This window comes from Rhincodon typus, chromosome 17 (genome assembly GCF_021869965.1).
Source record: "Rhincodon typus isolate 14 chromosome 17, sRhiTyp1.1, whole genome shotgun sequence".
Taxonomy (NCBI): Eukaryota; Metazoa; Chordata; class Chondrichthyes; order Orectolobiformes; family Rhincodontidae; genus Rhincodon; species Rhincodon typus.
Genome location: NC_063348.1, coordinates 42,007,169 through 42,021,306, shown reverse-complemented (window position 1 = coordinate 42,021,306; position 14,138 = coordinate 42,007,169). Strand labels below are relative to the sequence as shown.

Sequence of the window (14,138 nt, the reverse complement as noted above, 5' to 3'; positions counted from 1 at the left end):
TGGTAAGAGTTTGAGATATTCAGAATTTAGTGACTATATGTTAAACAGTAATTCTCACCGGTCAGGTCAAGAGTCATATTGCTGTGGGTACCCAAATACCAAAAATCAAAAAGTGAAAAATCTATTTAAAGCTACTTGGGAGAGAGAGTGTTTTAGAGTCAAATGCTTTGAACAATAGCAGCCTAAATAGAAAAACAGATTACACTTGGAATAAATTAGACAGTTTATTTGTATTATACAAAATCTTGAACTGGTTTTAGAATGAACTTAGCATCACATAATCAATACATTACCTACCACTGGAACTCAGCCAGACAAGATTATGATTTCCTCAATGCATTGAAGAAATATTGAATAAAAACAGCTGGATGACTCTTGTTAAACTGAGCAAGGACCTTCTTTTTCTCTTTGGCAGACAGCTTGGGGTTTTCATCAATTGTTTGAAGCAGCAATAAAAGTTCATCCCTGGTGGTCTTCCGCATGTTTCTTTCACATTCAGCACGAGTAAGTCTTTCACAGTAAGTGTGGCCTAAGGAGAAGCCCGGAAGTTACAGAAGATACTTCAGCAGGGACAGAAACTTGTCAAGTTCAAGACATAACCATGCAGTTTTATACAGTAAATTTCAATCAAAATTTTTCTAACGTTTCTATCTGAACCCAAACCCCAATTTTAGTGGATTTTAGATCAAAACTGAAGTACATAAACCAGTAATGTTCCAAAAGGACTGTTATATCAGTGCTTTATTTCAAAGTCCTCCAAACTGTTTGCTGCCTCCTGACTTTTACACTGCAATGTCACCTCATACAGAAAGATAGTCTCAGGCCCACAAAGTGTACAATGTTTTGAACTTTAGTATGAATATCCAATACATTAAAAAGTTGTATATATTTGACAGCTGGAGGAATTTTTGGATAAATTAAATTTAGCTGCTTTCATACTATTTTAAAAGTCACACCAATGCTACTAGCATCTGGCATACATATCTCACCATACCAAAACCTTTAGGCTTGGCAATAAACTTAAGCTTGAGTCACAGTGAGCACCAAGTTTTACAGAAAATCTGAGGTAAACTTTGATCAAAAAAAACTGAAAGTTTAACCCACTTCTAAAAAATAAAACTAAGTTTTCTTCCAAGTACTAAAATTTATTCATTTCAGTCTAGACCTAAAGCAAGGTAGGTAGTAACTCAGCTTGCAGCACAAGTCATTTAGATTCATCTGACCATATCAGCATAGCCTTCTTCCTTCATGTTTATTCAGTTACTCCTTAAACACAAATCAATACTTTGAATCTCAACTACTCCTGCAACAGCACGCTCCATGGTTTAACCACTCTAGGTTAAGTGAAGGAATGTGTCACCAATTCCCAGCTGAATTGCTGACTATAAATTGGTGAACAGATTTAATTCAGTCAGTCATGGATCACTAACTTTGGGGTTTGTCACACTTGCTTAGTACAAGTGCAGCCACTCAAATGACTAAACAGATTTTAGGGCCTCAATCCAAGCAGCTCATTTGAAAGGCTCTCCTACTAACCCTCAACTGGTTGAGGTTATATAGCCCCAGCTCTATAACCATGCATTAAATTGAAGTATACAAAAACCTTCAACATCTGTAGGATCTTCTGCAGGAAAAATTAATTTTCAAGTTTGCAATTCATGCACATTAGTATCCCTGGCTAAGTCAGCATTTATTGCCCATCCCCAGCTGCCCAGAGGGCAGTCAAGAGTCACACTGCTGTCTGTCTAAAGGCAGATGTCCTTTCAAGAAAAAGGATAGTGAACCAGATGGGTTTTAGCACATTTGCCTTCCTTGTTCAGACCTTAGTGTGCAAGAGTTGGGACATCATGTTGAGGTTGTACAATATGGTGTTGAGGCCACTTCTGGTTGTCTTATTATAGGCAGGATATTAAGCTGGAGAGGGTTCAGAAGTGATCTACCAGGATGTTGCCAGGAATGGAGGGTGAGATATAAAAATAGGTTGGAAAGGCTGGGCCTGGTTTCCACTGGAACATAGGAGGTTGAGGGGTGACCTTAGACATTTTAAAATCATGAGGGGCACAGACAAGGCACATAAGGGATCCTGCAGGATGGGAAAGTTGGAGAGATCAAAATTAGGGGGCATATTTTTAAAGAGGTAATAGGAGAAAGATTTAAGGCCACAAGACACCTTATTTTTTAAAAAAAATAAAAGGTTCATGTATGGAAAGAAAGTGGTGGACACAGGTACAGTTATAACATTTGAAGAGACATTTTGATAAGTTCATGATAGGAAGGTTTGAGGGATATGGGCCAGTCACAGGCAGATGGGACTAGTTTAGTTTGGGAAAATAGTCAGCATGAACTGGTTGGACTGAAGGGTCTGTTTCCATGCTATATGACTGACTCTGGTTTCATGGTCACCATTAGGCTAGGTTTTATTACAGATTTAACTCTGGAATTTTCACCATCTGCTATACACCACTGTCTTCAGAATATTACCCTGGCATTCTGATTAATACCCAAATGGTAATGTCACTAGACTATCTCCTCTCCATTTGTCATGCTGCAGCTCATTTAACTAGCTTTGGTCAAGAATCAGAACATTTGCTAAGATAATGCAGGACAGGATAGAGCTTCTAGTAGGGGAGGCAATAACCTAGTGGTATTATCGCTGGACTGTTAATCTAGATACCCAGATAATGTTCTGGGGACCTGGGTTCAAATCCCACCATGGCAGATGGTAGAAATGGAATTCAATAAATATCTGGAATTAACACACTAATGAAATCATGACTCTATTGGCAATTGTTGGAAAAACCCATCTGGTTCACTAATGTCCTTTAGGGAAGGAAACTGCCATCCTTATCTGGTCTGGCCTACGTGACTCTTAACTGCCCTCTGGGCAATAAATGCTGCCTAGCCAGTGACACCCTCATCCTGTGAATGAATAAAGAAAAAAGTACAACACATCTGCAACCACACGCAATAAGCCCATTCTTTGCACTTCATTCAACAAAGCACAATTTTAACAAACCCTTTTCAAAGTTGAAGTTAACAGCACAAGAGTGGAAGATTGCAATTCAGATTTCTCATCAATTGTGGGAAACCTCAACAGCACACCCTCTGGAGAATAGAATCACTGACAGCAATTATTGGATTTTAATGTTATTAAACATTAATGACAGCTGTCATTTACAGTAAGGAATAATAGTTTTGTCACCACAAATATGAACCAAAGTATTTCAAGAGGCAATATACTAGAACTGGTTGCAATACAAATGGGCATTTAGGGTTGGCACTAATCACATTGCTATGACTTTATTCTTAAGAAATAGCAGTTAGCTGACACTTACCTGTGTTAAGATCTGGATCTCCACCATGTTGAATGAACATCAATTTCTCACTCACCATTTTGTGTAATGATCCTGGGACCTAATATCAGATATTTTAAAACTAGCATTATTCGATTGCTTTGAGAAAAGGGGTTCTACATGCACTTCTGAAAGCATTTAAAAAGTCTTCCTGCATCTTGGTGTAAAGTTTTTCCTACAACTAGGTTTTGAATCTAAAAGTTGACACACATTCGAGTGGCTTCTGAGCTTTGGTCAGCATAACCTGGAGACAAGGTAGCGAGCAGCCAGGACCTGTGACCCAATGCCAGATCAAGGTCTGAATACTGGTTTGGATTTGGAAAAGGAACACTACAGCTGGGTGTAAGTTCTAAGTTTCCAGCCAGGAGGTCACACTGAAATCCCCTTCAACTCCACTAAACAAAATCACTCAGCCACCAATTTTGTCATAATTTGAAGTCACAGGTCAAGTGGTTAATTCCAACTGGAATATACAAAACAGTACAACAAATTTACTGTTTATCTATCCAAAAAGGCTTTGAAATGCTGGTCAGATCTTCTGCATAAACACAAGTTGGAAATTTTCAATGTTTGCTCAAATTTAAGCAAAGCTGAATTTAAAAAGTAAGATATTAAAAAAAGTGACAACATATGCAGTAAAATTAAGTAGATCCTCCTTTTTATGCATTCACCTACATAGCTTTGGGCTTGTTGCATTCTAAATCTTTTAACCCCTCTGTTCCTGCACTCAAGTTTGCAATACAAATTCCTGAAATGGGAGGACTGTCATATGTGGCAAGATCAACAAGCAGCTTGACACCATCCAGGACAAAGCAGTCCATTTGACTGCCAGCACATCCACTCACTAGCAGCTCACAAGATGCACTACAGAAATTCAAAATTCCTGAGAAAGCATCTTCCAAACCCATTACCTCCTCCATCTAGGAAGAAGGCAGATGATGCATGGGAACACTACCATCTGCAAGTTCCCCTTCAAGCCACTCACCATGCAGACTTGGAAACATAATCACCATTCCTTCATTGGCATTGGGTTAAAATCCTGGAATTTCCTCCTTAACATTGTTGGGTCTATGATGGACTGCAGCAGTTTAAGATGACAGCTCACCATCTCAAGGGCAACTGGGGATAACAGTAAATGCTGATCCAGCTAGTGACACCATGACAAATGAATTAAAGATAGAATGGGCCCATATTCTCAAGTTGAGGTAATTATTGTATTATCGCAGAGATCTTAAAGACACTAAGACAGCAAGTGGTATTGGACATGTGATGCTCTGGAATAAGGTGGTCTGTTTCACTGTTCATACAGTCAGTTGGATAGACGGTCAGTCTGTCAGCCAACTACATTTGCAATATCATTACAATCTAAGCAAGCATCCAGACTAGACAGTGAGGACTCTTGTATTGCAGTGATAGGGATACCATCTCTGGACTAGGAGGTCCAGGTTCATGTCCCAGAGCATATAACATGTCTGGTTAGGTTGATCAAAATTATAACCCAGATTGTACATGCAAGTCAGAAATCACTAATGAACATTGTTAAACTCCCATCTGACTCAAAGAACAGTGTGGCACATGTTATGTGGGCTAAGAAAAACCACAAGCAAATCTGATCTCAAAGTAGAAGTGAAGTGCTCTACATGGTAGGTGCTGCTGAGAGACTACTTAGTTTGTGACCTCTATTGTTCTAAATCTGCTAGTTTCAACATAAGCAATCAGCCATTTAGGACATGATCATTTCTCGGAGTTTTGAATCCTTAGAATTTTTTTAACCCTGTAGATAAGGTAGTCATGAAATATATTCAAATTTTAGATTGATAGCTTGTTGGGCTTCATGGGAATCAAGGAACAAGTTCCTGGTGGCAAAATAGAATGGATATAGAAGTTCAGCCACATCCTACCAAAGACAAGAGCCTTGAATGGCTAAATCATGATCTTACATTCTCATCTACCTTAAATACATCTTTCTGATGATCAAGTAGGAATAAAACCAAGAGATCAGCTTTCCCTTTTGGAAGGTTCTTATTGAAAACGATGGCTTTACCAAAAGTCCTCTTCATTACAATTCTACCTTCAACCTGGGGGAGACAAAAAAAAGATAAGTTACTGCTGACTTCTTACATCAAGACAAGAACTCTCCAAGTTCACTGCTGATGTTACAGAAGTAATGACCAGTTTTTTAAAAATCCAAAAGTCCTTAGAATGAGTCCATTAAAATAGTGTGTTAACCCTCTAACAAAAGGGTACGTACATACCCCTTTCTGTAAGGTAACAGATGTAGGCTGTGCAGCAACAGCCATGAAATTCAACAGCCTCCTTAGCTCTTCCCGATTCCTGGAATCCATAAGCTTGAGACACAGCTGTGTTGCTTCCAGTGCTGGTTCCAACTTTCCATTCACTGAAAAGTGACAGTAAAAACTGCATCGTTAAAGTGTAAAATGCCAGTAAATTGAAAAGCAAGATCCCAGAGTCTTAGCCAGTCTGTGCTCAATTTCTGTCTGGCAGAGACAGTATGGGCACCATGATTTGCCTCCATATCTACAGGCCAGGTGCAGAAGCTCAGCCAGAGTTTGTCACTACTTTTTGGGAAAACAGGAAAAGCAGTTAGCCATACAATCCTTCATGTCCATTTTGCCACTGACTTTGATCACAGCTGATCTTCATTCCAACACCATCTATCCATCTTTGTCCCATAGTCCTCAAAATACCAGCTAGACAAATTTAAATAGTCACCTAAAGGGTGATCCATTAGGAGTAGATAGAATTTAGCTGTCCCCTGCCTCCCACCCAAAACTGAATATGATCTTGACACTGTTACAGACCAAACCAAACCCCCTCAAAATATAATTGAGATAGCCTAGACCCTAATTTCTTCTTTAAATGAAAGTGTTCACTGTTCCAGATGCAATGCGATTGGTCAAGCTAGTAGGCTTTAGGCAAAACACTATTCTTACACTGCAGATAAAATAGACAAAAATACTTAACTATCAAAATACTTAAATATATTTTAACCACTTAGTGGTTAGAGGTACTACCTCCAAAATTCCAGCCTCACCAACTGAAAACAAAAAACAAACTTGCAAACCCTGGGTCTAAGAGCTTGACTCCACCTACAGTCTACATGTTTTAAAAAAATCAAAGCTAGCTATATTGCTGTGCATAGAGAAGCCAGCTCGCCTCCAGGTTTGCAGTACTAGCTTTCAAGAGAAACAGAAAAGACATTTCTCAAAAAAGGCACATTTCATCAAACAGTGTGGGAGTGGGCAAAATAAGATACTTGGATTTATAGAACCATTTCAACAAGAAAGCAATGCCACCACAAGTTAACTGAAGACTGGAATTTATTGATGTTTTATAATAAAATCCAGGGTTTGAACTATCTTACCTGTAGTTTAGTTGAAAGATTAAACCCTCACTTAAATCTCAACTCAAGATGCTTTTTAAACTTCCAAGGAAAAAAAAATTGATGCATTGTTCTAGCACAAAGAAAGATTTCTCTGTTAGCTGTTTGTTGACAGCACCCTTTAAAAATTAAAGGCATTTTATTCTCAGACAACTGATTACATTAGAATGCCACTCCAAAAAGTAGTGAACAAAGCATTGCAAAAAGTAGCAATATTAATTAGAATGGGGGCATACAATGCTACATTGACAAAACAAACAAACAGGCAGCCAGACCCGAGAACAGCATGGTTTCTCTGCTGTAAATGTGAAAATGCTTTCAATTAAAAAAGGGAGGATGGATCAGGTATTTTTAAATTAAAGTCATTGAAAAGAAAGCTTAAAAAGTCAATTGTAGCATTCAGCCTGTCAATTCATTCCTTTCACAAGGCAATTTGGTTGAGAAAATGTATTTATACAGGATACCCCCCAAAGTTATTTAAAATCTGTTACTTTAGCATCTATTCACCATTATAAAGGAGACCAAATTTACAGACCACTACTATTTGTGGGATCAAGTCACTATTTTAGTCAGAAGTTAAACATGAGCAACTCCAAATATTTCCAATAGGAACATTTGTATTCAACTGATCAGACAGATGGTGGATGATTGAATGTCCCAATTTAACCAACTCTAGTGGCTTGCAATAGTAATCTGAGGTTCTAAGGGGTAGATAGAATCAAGGATTTTTTCTGATCAAAAATGGAGGCCAGTATCTAGTGTATAAAATCATCTCAAATCAAGAAAGGATGTGATGACAATCTGTCTCAGAGAATGAGATAGATCACTAATTAAATTCAAAAAAAGGATCATAAAAGGCCTGGATGGTAAAAATCAGACCAATCTGTAAAGAAAGGTGACCAGATTTATATTAAATTGATTAAAAGGCAGATTAGAATACAAAACTGCTGTTATTCAGTGTGAAGTGAAAAGAAAAAAAAAATCAAGTTAATGCTTAGCAAAAAACACCAGATTGTTTCCACTTGACAACTTTCAGGACAGGAAAGTAGATTTTTTAAATAAACAGGTTAACTTGCCAAAAGTGGCTTCTGAAAAATATTGGATAAGTGTTAAGTGACTGGAGAATGTATTTAGAATGGATAACTCCATTGAAGATTCAAGAGATTAGCATTAGATTGTAAAGTGCGTTCAAGGGGAGGATTGTTAGTGTTGCATTTCAGACATTTTCCATTCAAGTCTTTCAGCACCAATGACATCAAGCACAAAAATGCAAAAAAACTGGCTTCATGCTGCCTCATCTCAGGACACCCACCCCACTAGAGAATTATCAGCTTCTCATGCCAACAGCAGTCTGTGTCCAGAGGAAGATTTAGTACCAGATTACAGGAAATTAGTGCCTGCAAATCTATACTCAAAAAGGACCTGGACTGGCCATACTCAAATTACATAGTATCTTTGTAGTCAAGAGATGAGAATTGTTCTTTGTTAGATTTAAGTTCAGGTCTTAGGTAGAAGATCAGTGCCCTAATCTACTCAATTTCATCATACCATTAAAAAGTTTAGTTGTTTAACATGTTTTACAGGCAAGATAATTAAATTTAATATTTAAATGCAAATAAAGTGTTGACATTTTCCCAGGTCCCAACTGTTCCAAACTTTAGACTACGAGAAATTACACAATTTATCCTTCATTCCAGCATTCATTCCTTGGACAAAAGAAATGAGGAAGATTAAAAATCCATTTCCTTTGTGCTGTCATTGTCAGCCATCAGCAAAAGATGCACTAAAAATAGGTCAATCTTTGACAGGAAGAAATTTAGCCACAAATTGCCAAACATGAAGCTTGCTAACATTGAGAATTATCTATGTTGGCTATTGCAGTCACTATTGCCAAGCCTCTAACTATTGGTCAGGCCAATGCATAGATGGTGTTGGCATTTTCCTGTTATCAACTAGTGACTTCCAGGTACAATAGTCTGCATTTACAGCCTTCATGTCACGTGTGGAGGTGCCTGATCAAATAATTAGTCTCATTGGTAAATACCAAAAACTCTTGAAGACTATAAATTGACCATGTTAAACAGCAATAAACAAACCACTTAAGTTTCCTTTAAGATGGGGAAAGCAAGTAACAAAGCATTGGTACAATCCACAAGATTGGTGGGAAGCAGCCAACATAACATGCCAGGGAGGTTGAATGCTGTAGTGAATAAAAGCCCATCTCCTCCAAATTGCTTTTTCCCTAGAAACTTTCAATAGCACAACAGGTCTTTGAATTAGAAGCAGGAGTGGACTTTAAGCCTCAAGCAGTTTCCATCGTTCAGTAACTATGGCTGATCTTCTGCCTCAATTCCACTTTCAAGGTCTGGAAAAAAATCTACAGCACTGCTCCAGTTTAGTTAATACAATCTACCCAAAACATTTTTCTCATAAATGAAGGCATAGATACTGGACTGGAAATCTTTGATCCAATTTCTCTGCAATACAATTTTTAGGGAAGGTCAGGACTTTATGGTTATACCACTGGAGTGACAGACCAGGTCCACAGGCCAATGCTCCAGGGCATGAGCTCAAATCCCACCACAAAAGATGGTGGCATTTGAATTCAATAAGTATCTGTAGAGAGATGGATTAATAGCAACCACTTTCAACTGTTGTTTAAGAACCACCTCTGGTTCACTAATATCCTTTAGGGAAGTAAATCTGTTCTTACTGATCTGACTGCCACATGACTCCAGAACCATAATATGGTGGTTTCAGCCTCCTAGGCAATTCGTGATGGGCAATAAAGGCTGACCCAGCCAACAACACCCATATCCATGAACAAATAACAGGCACCAAATTAGTAACAGACCAGTTGGCTCTACTATTGGTATATTAATCACTAATTTCAGAGTTAGTTATGAACAGAGCAATACATCTCCCTTCCCATAAGGGAAGTCAGAATGGACTGATTTACAAAGCACAAGGTGGCACTTTCCTCCTTTCACTTTACTTCACCAAGCACTCATTGCAAAAATGCAGCTGAATAGTTTGTCTGTTACAGATTGCTTACAAACATTTCTCAATTGATATTTCATAATGTCTAATTACTTTGATAGGGTACAAATCAGAACAGGTTGGATTGCTATACAGAATGTTGGCTACAACTAATCTGCAAACACTATCTAGGCTCAAAAATGTGTCACAATTGACTACATATTTCTGAAGTGCAATTGCTATTTTAATATAGGAATTGCACCAACCAAAAACTTGTAGACCAAACTCCCACAAAGAATTGAGATCATAGTCATACAGCACAGAAACAGACCCTTCAGTCCAACTAGTCCATGCTGAACATAATGAATTCTTGATCATTTTAAGATTATGCTTCCCACCATGTGGTTTCAAAGATTGAAAACAATCATGTTTGCCAGGTAAAGCCAGGTATATGGGAATGAAAGGGTACTACAGACAGGCAGGAATCTGGAATTATCAAAATCAATCATGACATTATGGGGGTGCAGCCTTGAAGGTGACTGACATACTTCTACTAATCCATGTGTTTGTAAAAAACAAATTGAAAAGTCAACCAAGACAGCAAAGGGCACTTCACTTTAAAATGTCTCAACCAAAAGATGGTCGAGTGTCACTTTAGATTGAGCCAAGTCTCTGGAGTGGGACATCAATCCAGAATCTGCTGATTCACAGGAAAGGGAGTTCTATCCCTTGATTCATGGAATTACCCTCCTGGGTAAAACAGGGAAGCAAAGCTATTTCCTGGCATCAAGAAACGAGTGGAGAGATAACGTTAGGCTCACTACCTTCAGAAATAAAGGAAACACCCAGCTAAGCAAGTTATAAACTTAAATAATTCATCCAGTTAAAACTCACTCACTCTGGGCTAGCCTTCAAATAAGGGGGATTTAAATTAGATTATTAATGAGGAATAAATTACAAGACTATTGTTCTGATCAATATTCTTCAATCAACATCACATTTTCTGCAAACAGCATTGTGACACTTGCTGTGCAAACTGACAACCACATTTACCAAATTACAAGAATCACAAAGTGTTCTAGTTGTTAAGTACTTGCAACATTCAGCAGGCATGCCAAGCACTAAATAAGGTTCCTTCATTCCTTCAAAAGATTTACCATAAATGAGGTCAAGGCATGAGCGCAGCTTTGGAGGGAAAAGAATGATGGGGAAAAGCATGGACAGCAAGTGAGCCAGTTACCTTTTCTAGTTCCAAAAGGAATTATCCCCCCACTGAAGACCAGAAATAATCTTTAATCTTCCATTTTCCATGGCAAATATTCAGCCTCATGGAATTTGCTTAAACAGTAGTTTTCAATTGAAGAATCATTGTTGAGTTCAGTTTAGTTTATGCATAGAAGTTTTTGTGGCAGATGCTGTGTAAATGGCCTCAGCACTTAACTGGAACCATAGAACAACACAAAACTATGGGCTCTGGCCATGTTCAAAGTGAAAGGGGGTTTCAGCTAGTCCCAATCTCCCCATAACTGTCATTTTTCTTTAAAGATTTCTAATTTTCTTCTGAAAGACAATTGATTGAATCAGTTCACACCACCATAAATGCATTCCAAATGCTAACCACATTGCGTTAAAGTGCTCATTACATCTGATTCTTTTTCCTGAACATTAAACCTGCACCCTGTGACCAATTTTGTCAAAAGATTGATAGGTGACAATTTTTTTTGTGGGGGTGGGGGCAGGGGCAGGTCTACTGATCTGGGCAACAAAAGTTCAAGTTCTGAAATTGAAAAAAAAATGTTCTTACGTGCAGACAAGGTGGTATAGGCTATTCTGTACCTTGACCCTGCTCAAATGCAATCTCAGCTGATCCAAATGTAGTTCTGAATTCAGCCACAAGGGGAAAACATCCTTTCCACAAGTCAAGGCTATTCAGAATCTTAAAACACTTCAATCAAGTTACCTAGATCCCACTGCACATTAAAATTCTGCAATCATTCTCCACTTAAGTCAAAGTGGAGTCTGCTTCATCCTTCTAAAGAAATTAGACAGCCACGGCTTCTCATTTTCCAACATTATACTTTTACCAGTTCTTTGCCCACTCCCTCAACATCTATCCATTTGCAACCTTATTCCATTTTCTTCACAACATATTTTGTTACCAGTCTTAGTCATCTGCAAATTTAGTTACCATGCCCTCACTTCCCACATCCAAGTCATTGATGTAAACTATAACAAAGTGAGGCCCCAAAACATACCTGCAGGACTTTGTCACAACGTGCCAGTCTGACAAGCACCCCACTTCTACATATGCTATTTTCAGCTAGGCAATTTTCTATCCATGCTAATGAAACCCTTTACATAACATTTTCCCACAATAACCTTAGCACCTCATTAAAAGTCATCTGGAAATTGGTGGATATATCCACCAATTCCTCTAATTTTTAAGATTTGATCCTAGAGTACTCCAACAGTTGGTTAAAACATGGAATTTCTTTACAACCATACAGGACTTTTGATTACTTAGTTTTACGGACCCAGCTAAAACCTCTAACCAATTAGACCATCTAAAACTGACCTATGGTTTCCAGTTTTCTGCCTCCCTCCGGTCTTGAAAGTAGTTCTATTTAACTGTTTATTTCATTCAGATTTACTTACATTTAGACATTTTATTAACTTTACCAGTTAATATTATCTTGGGCCTTAGGAATAGAATACAGCTTAGGTCACTAACTAGGTACACACCAAAACTAATTTCTCCCCTAGCAGAAGAATAAATTCTTGGAGGCCAAGTTAAAACCAACAGAACATTTTCCCTTCCTCCCTTAAATCATCCAATTCCAGCACTTTGTAATTTACATGACATTTGTTGGATTGCATAACCTAGCCAGAAGCATTTGACCTGGTTAGGGATTAGTTTGTGCTACTTCTTTGAAGAAGCAGCCGTAACACAAACGAAAGCAAAGTTTTGACAAGGCTTAGGGATGGGAATTTCAGAATTTGATCTGTAGATTTCAGTTAAATGCCAAAACAAAAAGTACAAATTACACTTTATAAAAAGCAAAATAGCAACATTTAGTCCAGCTTGGACCTGATCAGGCAAGAATGGACACAAATGCAACAAATTTAATCACAGGTCAGAAATAGGTTCTAAAAAAAGGAGACACTTGACAGGGTTGGAGAACAGTGAAGATAGAGGGGTGGGGGCAGTGGTGGTGTGATTCCACATCTTAGCCTGCAGCTGGTTGGAGGCAAGGTTGCCAATGGAGCAGAGAAAACTATCACCTGTTCAAGCTCAAGTAGTCAAGTAGTGTTCAAAGGGATTAGAAAGTGATATTAAAAAGTTAGAATTCTAAAGTTACATGAACACAATAAGTATTTCCCCTCCACTAAAAGTAGAAATTGTCAAATATGCAATGACCCAAAACAAAGTTGGATTATGGCTTGCAAATAATTTGTGGTTAAAGCATGACTTTTCGAAAAGCTGTATTATAGCAACAGCAAAATACTGTTCCTGTGTTTACTGGAGATAATTTGATGTGGAGTAAAGATTTCTTTCAAGTTAAATCCAGTATAAAACCAACAAAAAACAAAAGCAAACAACTCACTTCTGGGACAGCAGGGAAAGAAGAAACAATCCTTCTGAAGGATGTATTTTAAAAGGCATTCAACATCACTGAATCCAGAAATACAGCGTACATGTATACTCTCCTCACTGCCAACTGATTTGATAAATGCTGGAGTCACTTTGAATGTCACAAGAACAAAAACCATACACAAGAAACTTCGTTTATATACTGCATTTAATGACTAGTTGTCTTGGTGCTTGACCAAAATATTATTTCTTGAAATGTAGTCACTGTTATAATGATCAAAGGATATGATTCAAATCCCACATCATCTGGGGAACTTAAATACAATGAAGATCAGTCTGGAAGAAGAAACTAATATCAGGAATTGTGTCCATGAAACCATTGGATTGTAGTTAAAAAACCCATCTAGTTCACCAAACACTCCATGTCCATTTTTTAGGAAAACACCCAGTCTAATCTGTACAATTCACAGCAAAATGGTTAAATTTCAACAAGTTCTGAAGTGGCCTAGCAAAGCACTCCATTGTGCTGGAGGCAGCTCATTGTACTTGAGGTACAATGAATACTGTGGTGCTGCTGAAAAAGGCCAATCTTGTGAATGACAAATGAAAAGTTGTCCTCACTCCAAGATCTGGAATTTCCTCCTTAAACCAGCCTACCAAAAAAATTAACTTTAGCAAACTTTTGGTCCCTTGACCAAATATCACATGCCCAAGTTTGAATAAGATGAAGTGTGGAGGTGGAGGAACACAGCAGGCCAGGCAGCATCTTCTTCAGAAAGAAGAGTCCTGACCCAAAACGTCAGCTTTCCTG

General features: G+C 38.1%; 1 protein-coding gene across 2 annotated transcripts in view; it reads right to left on the bottom strand.

Moving 5' to 3' along the window:
- Nucleotides 1–211: 211 nt before the first annotated feature.
- The window catches only part of depdc7a (DEP domain containing 7, paralog a), a 40,199-nt gene continuing 26,272 nt past the window's right edge, over nt 212–14,138 (bottom strand). For both annotated transcript variants that reach the window (XM_048607032.1, XM_048607033.1), the window contains exons 6-9: nt 5,609–5,751; nt 5,306–5,431; nt 3,336–3,414; nt 212–529 (exon numbers count right to left, since the gene is read on the bottom strand). In XM_048607032.1, coding sequence (XP_048462989.1) covers nt 321–529; nt 3,336–3,414; nt 5,306–5,431; nt 5,609–5,751 — 557 coding nt within the window. In that variant the 3' untranslated portion in view covers nt 212–320. The remainder of the gene's footprint in view (nt 530–3,335; nt 3,415–5,305; nt 5,432–5,608; nt 5,752–14,138) is intronic.